The sequence below is a fragment of the Aspergillus undulatus genome, assembly GCF_047715775.1.
Source record: "Aspergillus undulatus strain CBS 261.88 unplaced genomic scaffold BDV17scaffold_28, whole genome shotgun sequence".
Lineage (NCBI taxonomy): Eukaryota > Fungi > Ascomycota > Eurotiomycetes > Eurotiales > Aspergillaceae > Aspergillus > Aspergillus undulatus.
The window spans coordinates 138,583-151,981 of record NW_027396632.1 but is presented as its reverse complement, the minus strand read 5'-3'; the positions used below and the strand labels follow the sequence as shown (position 1 = coordinate 151,981).

At 52.2% G+C, this 13,399-nt stretch overlaps 5 protein-coding genes across 5 annotated transcripts; 2 read left to right on the top strand and 3 right to left on the bottom strand.

Annotated features, from left to right (window-relative positions):
• Positions 1-609: 609 nt before the first annotated feature.
• On the bottom strand, positions 610-4,611 carry BDV17DRAFT_291893 (uncharacterized protein; the record flags this gene model as incomplete). The annotated part of the gene is made up of 6 exons (XM_073762237.1): positions 610-1,595; positions 1,654-1,797; positions 1,871-2,003; positions 2,086-2,145; positions 2,198-2,908; positions 4,234-4,611. The coding sequence occupies 6 exons, from the start codon at positions 4,609-4,611 to the stop codon at positions 610-612; spliced, it is 2,412 nt and encodes an 803-aa protein (XP_073614980.1).
• A 525-nt stretch (positions 4,612-5,136) lies between these two features.
• On the top strand, positions 5,137-5,960 carry BDV17DRAFT_282155 (LamB/YcsF; the record flags this gene model as incomplete). The annotated part of the gene is made up of 2 exons (XM_073760156.1): positions 5,137-5,269; positions 5,320-5,960. The coding sequence occupies 2 exons, from the start codon at positions 5,137-5,139 to the stop codon at positions 5,958-5,960; spliced, it is 774 nt and encodes a 257-aa protein (XP_073614979.1).
• Positions 5,961-6,140: 180 nt separating this feature from the next.
• Positions 6,141-8,035, bottom strand: BDV17DRAFT_298687 (uncharacterized protein; the record flags this gene model as incomplete). The annotated part of the gene is made up of 4 exons (XM_073763730.1): positions 6,141-7,214; positions 7,266-7,588; positions 7,645-7,747; positions 7,796-8,035. 4 exons carry the CDS (start codon positions 8,033-8,035, stop codon positions 6,141-6,143), a joined length of 1,740 nt encoding a protein of 579 aa, XP_073614978.1.
• A 796-nt stretch (positions 8,036-8,831) lies between these two features.
• BDV17DRAFT_264890 (uncharacterized protein) lies at positions 8,832-10,068 on the bottom strand. Its single transcript, XM_073758098.1, has one exon. It carries the CDS (start codon positions 9,896-9,898, stop codon positions 8,867-8,869), a length of 1,032 nt encoding a protein of 343 aa, XP_073614977.1. The 5' UTR covers positions 9,899-10,068; the 3' UTR covers positions 8,832-8,866.
• A 2,904-nt stretch (positions 10,069-12,972) lies between these two features.
• On the top strand, positions 12,973-13,255 carry BDV17DRAFT_291889 (uncharacterized protein; the record flags this gene model as incomplete). The annotated part of the gene is made up of 2 exons (XM_073762236.1): positions 12,973-13,178; positions 13,234-13,255. 2 exons carry the CDS (start codon positions 12,973-12,975, stop codon positions 13,253-13,255), a joined length of 228 nt encoding a protein of 75 aa, XP_073614976.1.
• Positions 13,256-13,399: the final 144 nt, after the last annotated feature.

The window sequence follows — 13,399 nt, the reverse complement described above, 5'->3', positions numbered from 1 at the left end:
GGGCTCTCTTAAGGTCGGTGAGCTCTCTCGACCGATAGACAATGGGGAGGGTGCACATCGCCTTCCTGCCTCAGCCAGCTCTTCCCCATAGATCCGAACCGTGTCTAGGCTCGCCCCAATTCTACCCAAGGCTGAGCCACGTCTCCTGCATAGCACCGATCTCAGAAATTGATATCTGCTTAGGGAAAACCCGGTATCAGACCTTCGTCTAACTGCAGTACATCTACTCAATCCAACTCGGGACAGACGATGCTATGACTCCATGACAAGTATTTAGCCGATGACAAACATGAGGACTCTGAAGCCTAACGGAGAGATCGAGACTGGAAAAGGCGTTATGGTAGGTGTGTTCCATGATGGCACTAAGCACATGCTCGGAGCTAATTGTTTCATTGAAATTATAGTGAAAATCGAGCCTATCCGTTCGGAATTCTCGTGTTGGCAGTGACGGAGGGGACGAGAGACACCGACGACGCCAAGAGCCACGAGCCTTTTGATCATTCTGTTCCGCGGATGGGAAGCCGTCTCTTATGTAGGACTTTATATTCGGTAAGAAGGAGGCAAATCTCCTCGAGCCCAAGCCTAGGAAAAACTAATATATATAGACAATCAAGCCTCGAAATCAAGAGAATAAGGCGGCTGACTCAGTGGCTTAATCTCGTTAAGAATCTCCTCAACATTCTCTCCCAGCCGCCCACGGAGAATCGACCACCCAGGTCGTTCGGAGGAGCCAAGTAGCCGCTGGAACTCCCTGAGGAGACACACTGCACTGCGCGGTTCGAGTAAGAGGCCCACGCCCGGAAGATGGAGAGAGAGGTTGATATCGCCGGATATCCACCTGGTTATTGCCGCGTCTTGTTCGGTTTGGCGGGGATTGATCCGGAAGATGACTGTGCTCTGACGAGTTTGAATTTGACTTGGATGTTGACTATTCATATGGGCGGGATACTCCGAGGCGGAAGTCGTGGTTTCCTGTCCCGTTATAGAGTGATTGTAGATGCGTTCGCGCTGGTAAAGTCTTAGATACTGTACGGCAACGAGCAGCGCAAGCGGATGCGGACAATTAAACGCATTCGCATTCCCGAACTGAGAGAATGCCACCGCCGCATGGAAGAGGCATTCACGAGCTGTCCTAGGATTCTCTCGAATCCACGTTGTAAGGGACCGGCGACTGCGGTCTGTCTCGGACGGTGTGGCCCGCCATCCGGATGTTCTATGCAGTGAGCTCAAGGATATGTGGCGGAGGATGAAGAGCACATGGTAGAATATTGTTCGGGTCTGGAAGACCAGTTCGTCGCTGGCACTCAAGCTTGACCTCCAAGTAGCATTTGGCGGCTTGACGGGCCGTAAGCTTTGCCACTTCAGATCGAGTCTCCTGTCTGATGGGGCGCTGACGTTTGGTGTTTTCTTGTTCTTGTTTTTGTCTCCGTGCATTAGCTCGAGAGCCCTGCTACCCTTGAGGGCCTTGCGTTCCTCGACATAAAAGGTCACAAGTAGGAGGAGGTTAGTGAACTCGGGAAGCTGGCTCAGATCGATCTCGGACGTGCAGAAATGTGTGAACAGTGTCCTTAGGCCGGTTGAAGATCCGTCTCCAGCTGGGTCGACACGCATTAGAATCTCTTTCGGAAGCTTTTCCAGTAGATTATCACATACCCGCGCCCATGAGACAACACTCTTCCCATTCACGAGCGGTTCTCGCTCCCCACATGGCATCATCGCAGGGAAGACCTTGGTCGATATCCTCGCCCTGTAGCTTGGGCTCCACGTCCATCAAGGCCACAGCCATGCATTCAAAGACTAAACACCGAGTACTGGATTAGTCCGAGGTACTGCCTCCGAAAAGAGATGACGGACGGGAAGATTGACATACACCAAGCAGAATAGACCAACCGCCGCTGCCCTTCTATTCGAATCCAGTTCTGCCAATCGTCTGGTTCCCTTCTGGGCACTTGAGATGGCGTGCGGGTCGATGTATAATTGTCACAGGGAAAATCGATAATTGGCTGGACGAGAGTTGTCAGCAGCGCACGCTGTGTCTCCGAGCTGAGGAGGTAATCCCGATAGCACGCAGAACATCAAGCTGACGTTGTATAATAGGGCAGACTGCGCGACTGTAGTCCTATCGTATTGGAGAATGGACATTGCCTATAATGAGTCAGCCGTTATTAGAAGAACTGTTGCAGCACCAATCACGCACATCATGCGGAAGTGCTCTGCGCAGGAGCTCCAGTAACACCACGGTATACCTCTCTCTCCCCTTGATAGATGCGAACTGACTGCCCATGGTAGCCACTGCAAGTACCAATACCCAATGCACATCGTTTCTTTCAAACAGAGAATTGTGCAGAAATGGCATAAGAGGATCGAAGTACTCAAAATACAGCTGGATAAATGTGTCAAGGACAATCTTTCCCGGAAACACGTAGTGACGGGAGCCGGCCGGGTGCTGGGCTCCGTGAAAGGATAGTAACTCCCCGTAAACTTTGGAGGAGATAGGGCTAACATGAGCATAGTTCTCTGCATTGAGGACGTCATAGTCGGATGGCTGGAGAAATGGAAACAATGGGAAAGGTCGCTGTCCAGGAAGGTGAGGATTTGCACATGCACTTTGCGCGGTGTGGGGTGGAGATGAGTCGGGGACCGCTGGGGCGAAGGGCTCGGGCGCTGTGATTTCCAGATGTCGATGGGAGGCAGTGTACTGATCATCTTGCGGCATCCAAGAGAACAGATACCCCATATCAGGAAGAGAAAAAGACGTATTTAGCATCTCCCAATCCAAGTTGAGGTCTGCAACCGGCGCATTCAAGACAGGGTAATGGGGCTCATCACCAGGGTGTGTCTCGAGACTAGTCAACGGCGCGCTTGCATCATTCAGCGACGTCTCTTGCGTTTGAGCAGGAACATCGACCTGCTCTGTGGATTGATAGCCACACTCGCGACCTCTTTCCTTGCACCGGATGCAGGGCAGTCCCCCGCTACAGCGTTTCTTCTCCCGAGAGCAGAATCGGCAGGCGCGGGGTACCCTGTCGGCCTTAAGGTACTGCGCTGCGTTTGAGCCATGGACTCTAAGGTGGCGTTGCAGAGAGTCCCCAGAATCGGGTCAGTAGAGGTAGAGAAGAGGGGGTTGGGGGGATTCAAGTACCTCCTGGAGAAGGCCTGTGAACAGAACGGACAGCTAAAGGACCTGATGGGTCCCGAATGGCTCTGCATGTGCCGGTCAAGATGCTCTCGTCGTGAGAATTTTCGGGGGCACACTCGGCATCCGAGAACTGGTGTCATTGTTGGTCGGAAGCTGGCGGGTGGCCGATCTGGACGAGTTCAAACTGGTCAAACCAAGAACAGAGGGGTATTATTAATGATAATGGTCTTTTAATACCGGAAGCGGCCTCTACAGGGACATAAAACGCATGCCCAGAGTTTGATTGAGCCCCTTAAGAGTTGACGTCTTCATTGCTCCTCAGCGTCGGCCCCACCGTTTGATTTCGGCTCCCCACGTCTACTCGGATCTTGTCGGCCTAGGAGAACGAGGCGAGGGAGCTTGATCCGCGTGGCGAAAAGCCATTTGTAATTGTTGGCATGCCGTTGATGAAGCCTACTAGCATACTAATACTATCCTCAGAGTTTCCAACTGGACTCTTCTAAACCCGCTGGTCTGCATATAGTTCTACCCACTTGTACCTGGCGGTAGCCGGTAGTTTTGTGTATCTACAATCCAAGTCTGCCGCTATAGCAGCCAGCAATAGGGAAAAGGAATACACATATGTACGAAGATTAAAGAGGCAGACTGATCAAAGGGTGTCCTATGAGGTGTGTGTGAGCCAGACTACACCTACCTACTACTTTTACAGCGGCACCCCGCCACAATCGCAGCGGGACTCCACGCCTGGCGGCCCCCCGCATGAGAATGCAGCATTTGACATATAAACTCAGTTGTAACCCTTCATAGCCGTACAGTCGAACAAGCCGGGATTGACACCATGCTATCGCGAGCCTTACTCCCAAACGAGATGTCCCTAACAGGGGCGCACCTGAACACCCTCCTCCTCTGCGTCTTGGGCTGTATCTTACTTCGGGCTTTTTACCTATTATATCTGCACCCGCTGGCTTCATTCTCTGGCCCCCGGCGAGCAGCTCTGTCGACGTGGTGGCTGTACTCGGTCAGCAAGAGCGGGCGCGCCGATCAAGGATAACAACTCCAACGGGCAGCAGGTAACAAATTGCATCGCCACTGACCCCAGTCATAGACGCGACGAAAGTGGACCCTCCAACGAGGAGATTCATCGTGGTGATAATCTGGTAGACGCCAGAATACGTCGTAAACAACAGATGGACGGCGCTTCCATACCGTACCTTAACAACCTGGAGATAAGTCTGCGCATTCGGAGCCTTCCTCTTCAGTTCGACCGCAGCGGCGGCGTACCAGAACGGCCCCGACACCCCATAGCGATAGCCGAAGGCCATACTAGTAAGGAGGGTAGTTGCGATCGTCCAGGAGGAAACCACGGCTGAAGCAGTCAACCCTGCCTTGATCGAGTGTTTTGCCGTCATGAACCACTCCGAGTCCTGAACCTCGTTTATATAGGCGCTGAGTAGCCAGGAGGTTATCGACATCCCGATTGCGAACGCTGCACCGTCACCGACGACGATGCCATAGCCTACGCCCTGGGATAGGAGTGCTGGGAGATGAGAACGTATCTGACATGGCTACGCAAAACTCAGGACATTGAGTTTGGTACGAGGTAAGGCTGGAACAGGGAGTGCCATATAGGCAAGTCAATGAAGTCACCTATTCAAGAATTTCGAGTCTGTCCGATGATAACGCTCCGACTACCGGATCCAGATAACCCCCATCATTGGATTCATATCAGAGTGGACCCAATCCTGATACTGTGCATCGTTGGCACCTGGTAACTGCCTCCAACTCCTCGCTGATATGCCTCAACTCCAATTCGGCTCCGAGATAAGATGCCAGAAGCTCCTACCATTCGATAGCAATACTGATCGGGGAAGGAGCGAGGGGAAGATTGGGTGCGGTGGAGTATATCGCCTTCTGACGGTTGCAGCATATTTACCAGTGCTCACATCTCGATAGCTCACGTTCCTCCCTTCGTTCAACATAAACCAAACCCCGTCAACATGGCTCCTACAACGAAAAAATCCGTCATCAACATGGACGTGGGTGAGGGGTACGGCAATTCCGTCTGCGGCCCCGATAAAGATCTGCTCCCAATGATCGGCCACGCCAACGTCGCCTGTGGATTCCAGAAAAGTCCATCCTACCATACTGTCCCTTCACCAATACCTAAAATGTTGACTAAGAGTACAGCACCGGCGAACCCCTCATGATTGCCGAAACGGTCCCCCCCTGCAAAGCGCACGGCGTCAAGATTGGCGCACACCCAGGCATCCCCGACGTGCAAGGCTTCAGCCGCTGGGAGATGAAACTCACACCAGAAGAACACACAGCCAATACAGTCTACCAAATCGGCGCCCTCAAGGCTTTCCTGGATCGCGAAGGCGTCGAAATGCACCACGCCAAACCACACGGCATCCTCTACGGGATGATGGTCCGCGACATCGGGGTATCCCGCGCCGTATGGGCCGCTGTTCCCAAGGGAATGCGTGTGTTTGGCCTCGCCGGAACGCACATGGAGACCACGGCTAAAGAGGCCAGATTGGAATCCTGGGCGCAATACTTTGACGATTTGAATTATCGCGAGGACGGGACGCTGATTGTCGTTCGGAAGAAGAACCCTTGGAAGACGGAGGATGTCAAGGGGCATGTGAGGAAGCAGTTGTCTGAGAGTAGGGTTGTGGCCGTCACGGGGGAGGAGGTTGATTTGCCTGTCAAAGATCACCCTATTACTATTTGTTGCCATTCAGGCCCACCGGGGTGCATTGAGATTGTGAAGGCGATCAGGGAGGTGACGGATCAGTTTAATAAGGAGAGGGGTCTGTAGGTTTCGGAGATTGGAGAAAGCTATGAGTGTACGTACGGCCTGATGTTAAGTAGAGGGAAACATTATTCGGTAACGAGGCCGGGGAAATAGCACATCTGGCCTCGTCTAATCAAAAATGTTGCCGCGATGAATGTTCGATTGAATGTAGGGTAGCTTAATAGATTAACGTAGAATAACCCCCTACAACCGCGCAGACGCACTCGCTAACGCCCTAACAACCTCCCCAGCAGCCCTCTCACCACTCTCCACAGCCCCCTCCATATACCCCCTCCAGTGGATCGCCGTCTCAGTCCCCGCAAAATGCAAGTCGCCAGCTGGCTCCCTCACAGCCCCATTCCCAACGGTATCAAGCACCCCCGGCGTAAGCGCAATACACGGACAACCCCACCCGGAGTACGTGTCGTTCACCCACTCGTATGTAACCATACTCTCGAAGTCGCGAGATGCCTCTGTCTTAGAATCAAAGAGTTTGCCAATTTGTGCGATGAGTGCCTTCTCGCCCTCTGCTGTGGATAACGCAGCCCAGGCGCGCCCGGGGTCACCGGACATAAAGCAGGTAAGCACGTACTTCTGATCAGGGAGGCTGCTCGTGTCTCGGATAACAGAGGCCGGGCCCCTGAACGATTGCGTGAGTCCGCAGTAGCCCTTTTCAATCCAGAAGGGGGTGCTGAATATCATCATGGCTTTAGTGTAGTAGCCGTAGATCGCGGACTCGGCCCATAGCTGCTTTGGGGGTGGGAGGCTAGGCGTGAATGAGATGGTGTTGAGAACTGGACTGGGAACCGTGCTTATGGCCTTTCGGCCTCGAAATGTCTTTTCGTTTGTCGTTTTTATCTCAACAGTCGAGGAACCAGATTCTTGCGTGATACTAGCAACTGGCGATGACAACCGCACAGAACCTTGTGGAAGATCCCCCGCAAGCCCCTTTGCCATAAGTTGTGTCCCATGGCGGAACCGCAAATGCTGACCACCCCCTTTCCGATCAGGTCGCATCTGCAGCAGGCCACCGCCCGATTTGCAGTAGGTTAGGAAGTACAAGGCGGAGATATCGCGCGGGTCGTGGCCTAGCATGGCACGCGTCCAGACTGTCGCTGTTGCGAGGGCCTCTTTGCTGGCGCCCCGAGATCGCAGGTAGGCTTCGAAGGTTAGCGAATCCCACTCTGTGCTTTGGGGTCGTGTTGGGTCTACGGTTTGGCAGTCTGCTTCGACCATGTCCCGGATCCGGGCGACGCCTTGGGCGGTTGCGGCGTCGAACTATAGCCAGTTAGCATGTATTTCTGTTTTTGTGGGACTGGAAATACGTACCTTTGGCAATTCACCATATGGAAAAGTCGAGGTCTCTCCGTTTGCATCTTCAAGCACACACAAGCCAGTCGTATTCTGCTCCAGAATCTCCGCACCAAACCGCCTCGCGAGGGCATGGACACGGGTTTGATTGACATCGTTAATCCATGCAGCCCCAATATCAACAACGACATTCTCATCTCCAGGAACGGGCTGCGACCAAGTCTTTCCGCCGACGCGATCTCTCGCTTCTAGTACAACGAACGACAACCCCGCTCGTTGAAGCTCAGTCGCGGCAGTGAGTCCTGCCAGACCCGCGCCAATGATAATCACATCGACATCTCCTAGCTGTGATGCACCCGTTCCCAGTCCCGTTAACAAGCGCGGTGTGCAGAGATACCCGTCGGCCGCGCAACAACAGCATCAGCCTCAAACAACCACCCAGGGACCGCCAATTGCTGAACAGGAACAAGGGTAATCGCCGGCCGATGCCCCGCTAGGAACTACTGAATATGCCGAGTATGCATGCGGTGCGCGGGATCATAGTTGACGACGTACAGCGTGAGCTTTAGGATATGCTTGATGGATGCACCGGCGACGATGAGGATCTTGCGGAGGTTCAGGAGCGCAAGGTGGATTTGGGACTCATAGTCTGCTGGGGCGATGCCCCCTTTTGTGCTTCCGGGTTGGCCTGCGATGTAGATGATTTGGGTGTTTTCGGGGGCGATTGTTGCGGGGGCGTAGTATGTTGATGTCGTGTTGGAGAGATCGATCGCCTTGATTCGAGCCATTGTTATGGTTTTGGAGCAAGTGGTCTGGGGAGATGGTTGGGTAGAGCTGTAGTGAAACAGATTGAAGACGGATTCCTCTTGTTATAAAGAACAGGCGATTGACTTGGCCCTATCTGTCGACTCCAAGAAGCGTCCCGATTGCATTCGGCCACGTATGTAGTGCATGCAGGGCGCACGTCCGGAATATCCAGCCACGATTGCTGTCTTAGTGGGATTCTGCCATCAACAAATCATATCGGGCAACTGATACCGAGATGGACCGGCATGGCCTGCTTTGAAAGAGAAAGTGTCTAGATAAAGCCTGGCTACTGGGATATTCTTCCCTCAAGTCTGTAAACCCGGTCATTTTGATACACATCAAGGGCACTCAATTCACTCCAGACATAAGCGCCTCTTGCAATCCACACCGTCATGCCCGTGTTATAGGTAGGCCACCACAGGCATTGACTATGTCTAGATAGCGGTAGCCGTATACTCCAACTCCACGACGAATAAGACAATCTTCCGCGATAGAACTCCGCAATTTCGGCGTCGACTTCCTCATCACTTCCACCGCATTCTCTTCGATTACCAAGTGCTTTTGCATTTCTTAGATCCGGATCTCGATCAATCGCGGTCCGCTGAGGTCAGCTCAATCCTGATGTGAGCTGTGTGCATTTTAATCCCAAAGTGAAAGTTTAATTAATTATGGTCACGAAATCAATCGTATGACAGTGGATTGCATGGCCTCACAATACGCTATAGTACACCTCCACGTGAACTACAAAAGTACAATAGTCATACTGTACTAAACGTTAAAAGCGTCATCGACATTTTGTCTTCCTGGATGTATCACGATCCACTATGCACACGCTCCCCGCCACCAACCCCGATTTCCCGGCCCTCGCCCTGAACCTCAGACGTTGACATAGACCTAGACCTAGGCCTAGGGCTCTCCGGCTTCGGTTCCTGTTCCACGCCACTCAGGTCCAGCGGCGGCGGTCGCCTATGGGCATGATCACTACCATTAGCCGTCTCCCCCGTAAAATCAGATAGCACATGAGAATGCCCAATAAAACTCGTCCTCCTAACACGATCTCTCTGCTTCGCACGCCTCGTCGCCGTAACAGCAACCAGTCTTCCCAGAATCGCAAACTCAAGCTTCAACTTGATACTATAAACAAGCACCTTGAGACAAACCTGCAGACTGTAGAAATTCAGATACTCGACCACGATGATCGTGATGTCCAGCGCGATCGTGATCGCGTTTATACCGAGCAGCTCGTACATTATCCTCTTCACGCGGCATTTCCCCTCCGGACTTAGTCGGAGGAGTTTCACTGTTGACCAGATGTAGAGGAGGGAGATGATGAGTTCTTGCACGCAGAAGCCGGTTACTTGCAACCGTTCTGTGACGTTGTATGCGTAGTTCCACCTTGGCTGTTGGGTGAAGGCGGAGCAAAAAATTGCGATTGAGTTTGGGACCAGGAGGAGGACGCTGACTGTTACGATTACTTCGAAGAGAATGCGGAGGAAGCGTTGGTAGTAGAAGACGAGGTAAAGTCGCGAGTAGAGAATGAATGATTGCACAGGGACAATTGAGAGGAACCCGATATATGCGACTGGGAGACTAGCTGATAACGGAACGATATTCCAATAGTGCAGTATTGACCCGACCACGTAGGGGATTATCCCAACGGATGAAATGAGCAATGACCAGAAGTAGAGGCCGCGCCAGGAGCGGAAGGTCCAGCAGACCATAACGATGAGCTCGAGGGAGTTGAACAGGCCGACTGTGAGGAATACGGCGGCGGTCATGCGCATTGTGAAGCTGGCGCCTTCAAGACCGTGGACGAGGCCGGGTGGGATCTCGTGGAGCGACATTTTTGCAGTGGCTGTAATGTCGATGATAGCGATGGTTGATTGACATTGTGATTCCGCCTGGATATCTCTCAACAGGACCAGCTTGATTCATTTCCTTGCACCAGGATGGACAGCGAAAGAAGGTAATTGACAACGTGCAATATCCCTAGATTGACGTCTGGAGAATTCGCCACCGGTCGCTCGGCAGACGTTGCGGTAGTTTGCCTGGACAGAGCCCTACCTACATGAGATCAAGATTAGGTCACCACTGCGGCCCGATCCACGGGTCAGTGTACCATTAATTTATCGGATGTCTATTATTGTACAAGCGTTATACAGCATATAAAAAGTCTCACAGGGCAAAGCGGACGTCCGGCTGGAAGTCACCACCTTTGCCTCGCTGGGTCTCGTACTCGTACTCCTCTTAGCTCCTGACGTCCCCGTATGTATGCTGAAAGCTAATAAAGATATAAACTAATGCATTTCACAGGCCACAAGGGTAATCAACCGGATCGAGAAGCTCAATCATGGCAGGGCCTTCCCGTCGATTGCTTGCTTGGATATGTAAGCGACCTTTAGGATTAGCGTATTGGTCGGGGGTGTTGAGCAGCACTCTGATGAAAGAACATACCTCAACGCCCGCCGCATTCTCAACAGACTGTTTCATGCCAGTCACCATTGCGCGGTTGTGCGGTTTTAGTAACGCGTGAGGCCATTGGGCAATCGGGTGCACTCGAGGTCAGGAGCGGCGTGCATCCCAGCTGCAGTCATGAATGTCAAAGGGTACTGCACCGCCTAGTTAGATGCAAGCGTCCAATCCGTCCAAGGTAGATAAGGTGCCGAGTGATCAGAAAGCGAGCACGGACTAGATCTGCGCTCTTTCCTGACAGAGACGACGCACTTCCGCGTCGCCTAGAAGGGGTGGAGGGGTGATTCCTCGCGGTCCTGTTCTGTCTTGATCGACGAAGGCTGCGGACAGCCGAGCAATTCGCAGAAGGCAAGAATGATGGATAACAATGAAAGTTAGCAAAGATTAGCATCGGCAACTCAACAAACGCACACCGCTTATTCCAAACGTCCTAGTAGTAAGTGCAGAATGACCCCTCATGAAACGTATCAATCACTAGGCTCAGCGTTGTCGAGACGCGTTCCGTCAACACGTCGACCACTAACCTCTGGCGAGGAGGGCACTCAACCAGCTCCAGAACTGGCCGTAGGCACCGCGCTCATTACAAAAGGAGCAAGCCACGGACTTGCCGCGCGTTGAGACCAGCATTGGCATCTGGAGTTGCTTGCCCGTCCCTTCCAGACAAGCGCAATTAATGACCTGCATAACGCGACAATGGAGGGAAAGAAATGGTCTCAAATCCAATTTGGAAGCAAAGAGCATTTTCCCTTTTCACCCATTTATTCAGAAGGTCTGGAATATGAGCTGCTAGCTGAGCATCATCCGCTATAGTGAAATAGGTATGTAGATGGATTTTCAGCGACGGCCCAAGCGTCCTCAGGGTTCAGCGTGTCCAATGGATCATGGACGACTACTCAGCTAGAGGCACACAGAGGCGATCAGCAGGGGTATTTAACATGAAAGTCTTGATCGGTGAGGGGAAGGGTTATCACGGACGCTTCAACGCTTCGCGCCGGTAGAACCTTATTCGAGATCGTCGTTGAATTCGCCAACGTCCTCATGCTTAGATGCGCATTGACTCTGGATCACGAGACATGACTATCGAGACGCGATGGTCGTCGAGGTATCGGTGCCCCTGGCCGAGTCCATCGAAAACGCTCTCCTCAAGCCCTGAATAAAGGCCGGTTAGCGAGCGCTGCGGTGCAACAGATATTTTTTTAGCTATATAGACGCCGACGCGGACGTCGACACACGTTCGATCCCGAAGCTTCTACCTAATCCGACTGTCTCGCCCAAGAGGCTGTAGCTGCACGCAAATGTGTCTGGCCAGCCGCAGAACACGGTAAACGGTTCGTGGTCTGTGTCTGAAGTATAAAATTAATGTGGGTCAGTCACAAGTCAACAATCAAACGCTCGGGTCAAGCGGTCAACGATCTGGTGGCAAACCAGTCATGGCGTGAGCTGGCTATATAGGGCAACTCAGAGCCGAGTCGACTTGTGCTATACGAAAGACAGAAGGGAAGCTCCGATGTATTTTCTAGGCAGCGGGCGTTCCAGGGGAGGGCACCCGAAGACAACCCGTCTTGGCCCATGCAATACGGACTATTTCCCGTGTCCTCGCCGTTTCTTCGGCATCCCGGCCACGGTAGGTATATTGTTCTCTTGTATCCCAACAACAACAACATGAACATTGGAAAGTCCTCTACGAAATGATATACAAGGGGGATGCGCACGAAACGGTCCATGATGATTATCTCGAAACCTTAAGTGTAGACCCAGCGTTCGATCGGCCGGCAGTGCGACACTGATGCGACAAAAATAGTTCCGACGTCAAATTTTGTTTTGGACATTTCTGGCATTTTCCCGGCGATCGTTCGGCGATCGATAACAGGTCGTGCTGACTGTGTAACTATCCTTACCTTATGCACATCACTGCACCAATAAGATCAAGGCTAACTGCATTGATAGTGCAGCTGACTCATCCTATACACCAGAGCCACCGATGCACCCGTGCAAGACCCTCTTCATGATTCAATTTTTTCAGAAAAACTCTTTTGGCCGGGCCAGGCTACCCCAAGGAGCAACTTAAGGGTGCCATAGGCCGGATACGCCCGTTGATAAAACTTTTCCTGCATCCACTGCGGGTCCGACGAGGCCTGGTTGGCGATGCGACGCACATGAGTCAATTCGGCGATCTCCTGGATTTACTTCGGCGAAGGTTTTGAACTGTGCCTGTCAGCTATAAGTATGGCTTGGACCACCGATGAAGAACTCCTGTTTCTTGGATCAGATCAAGCCAGAGTTGAAGTCGACAGTCTATTCTTCTATTTTATTATTGTTTATTTTTAATTGTTACGCTCGCTACTCAAGGTACTTTCCTCTTTCCTCTCTTCTTCCCTCTTACATACCCGAAGTATACATACAATGTACCACGTCTAACACCAGCTAGACACCTCCCATCAACAAAATGACATCCATCTTCCTCTCCGTCTCCCACAAGGACGGCAGCGCCAGCAGCATTCGCAGCTCCTCCTCCGCCTTCTTCTCCAAGTTCAAGAAGCACTTTGCCAACTTCAAGGCCGAGTGGGGTCCCTGTATGGCGGCCAAGACTGCCTGGGATGACGAATACAATTTTCCTGCTGGACGTTGGGCTGGACAGGGTCTTGATCCTACGTAAGTTTCGTACCTTGGGTTGTGCATTGGGTGAGGTTTTCTGACAAATTCCTAGCTGGTGGCACGCTGTTGCCTAAATGATTTGACTGAATATGACGCCCTTGTCGCGCGCGGACCGTCGACGAAACGAAGCGCGATATACTATGAAAGAGCAACCGTTGATTGTGTGTTCGCGATGCGATGAACGGGAACCCTACTTTACACCCATTGATTGAACAAAA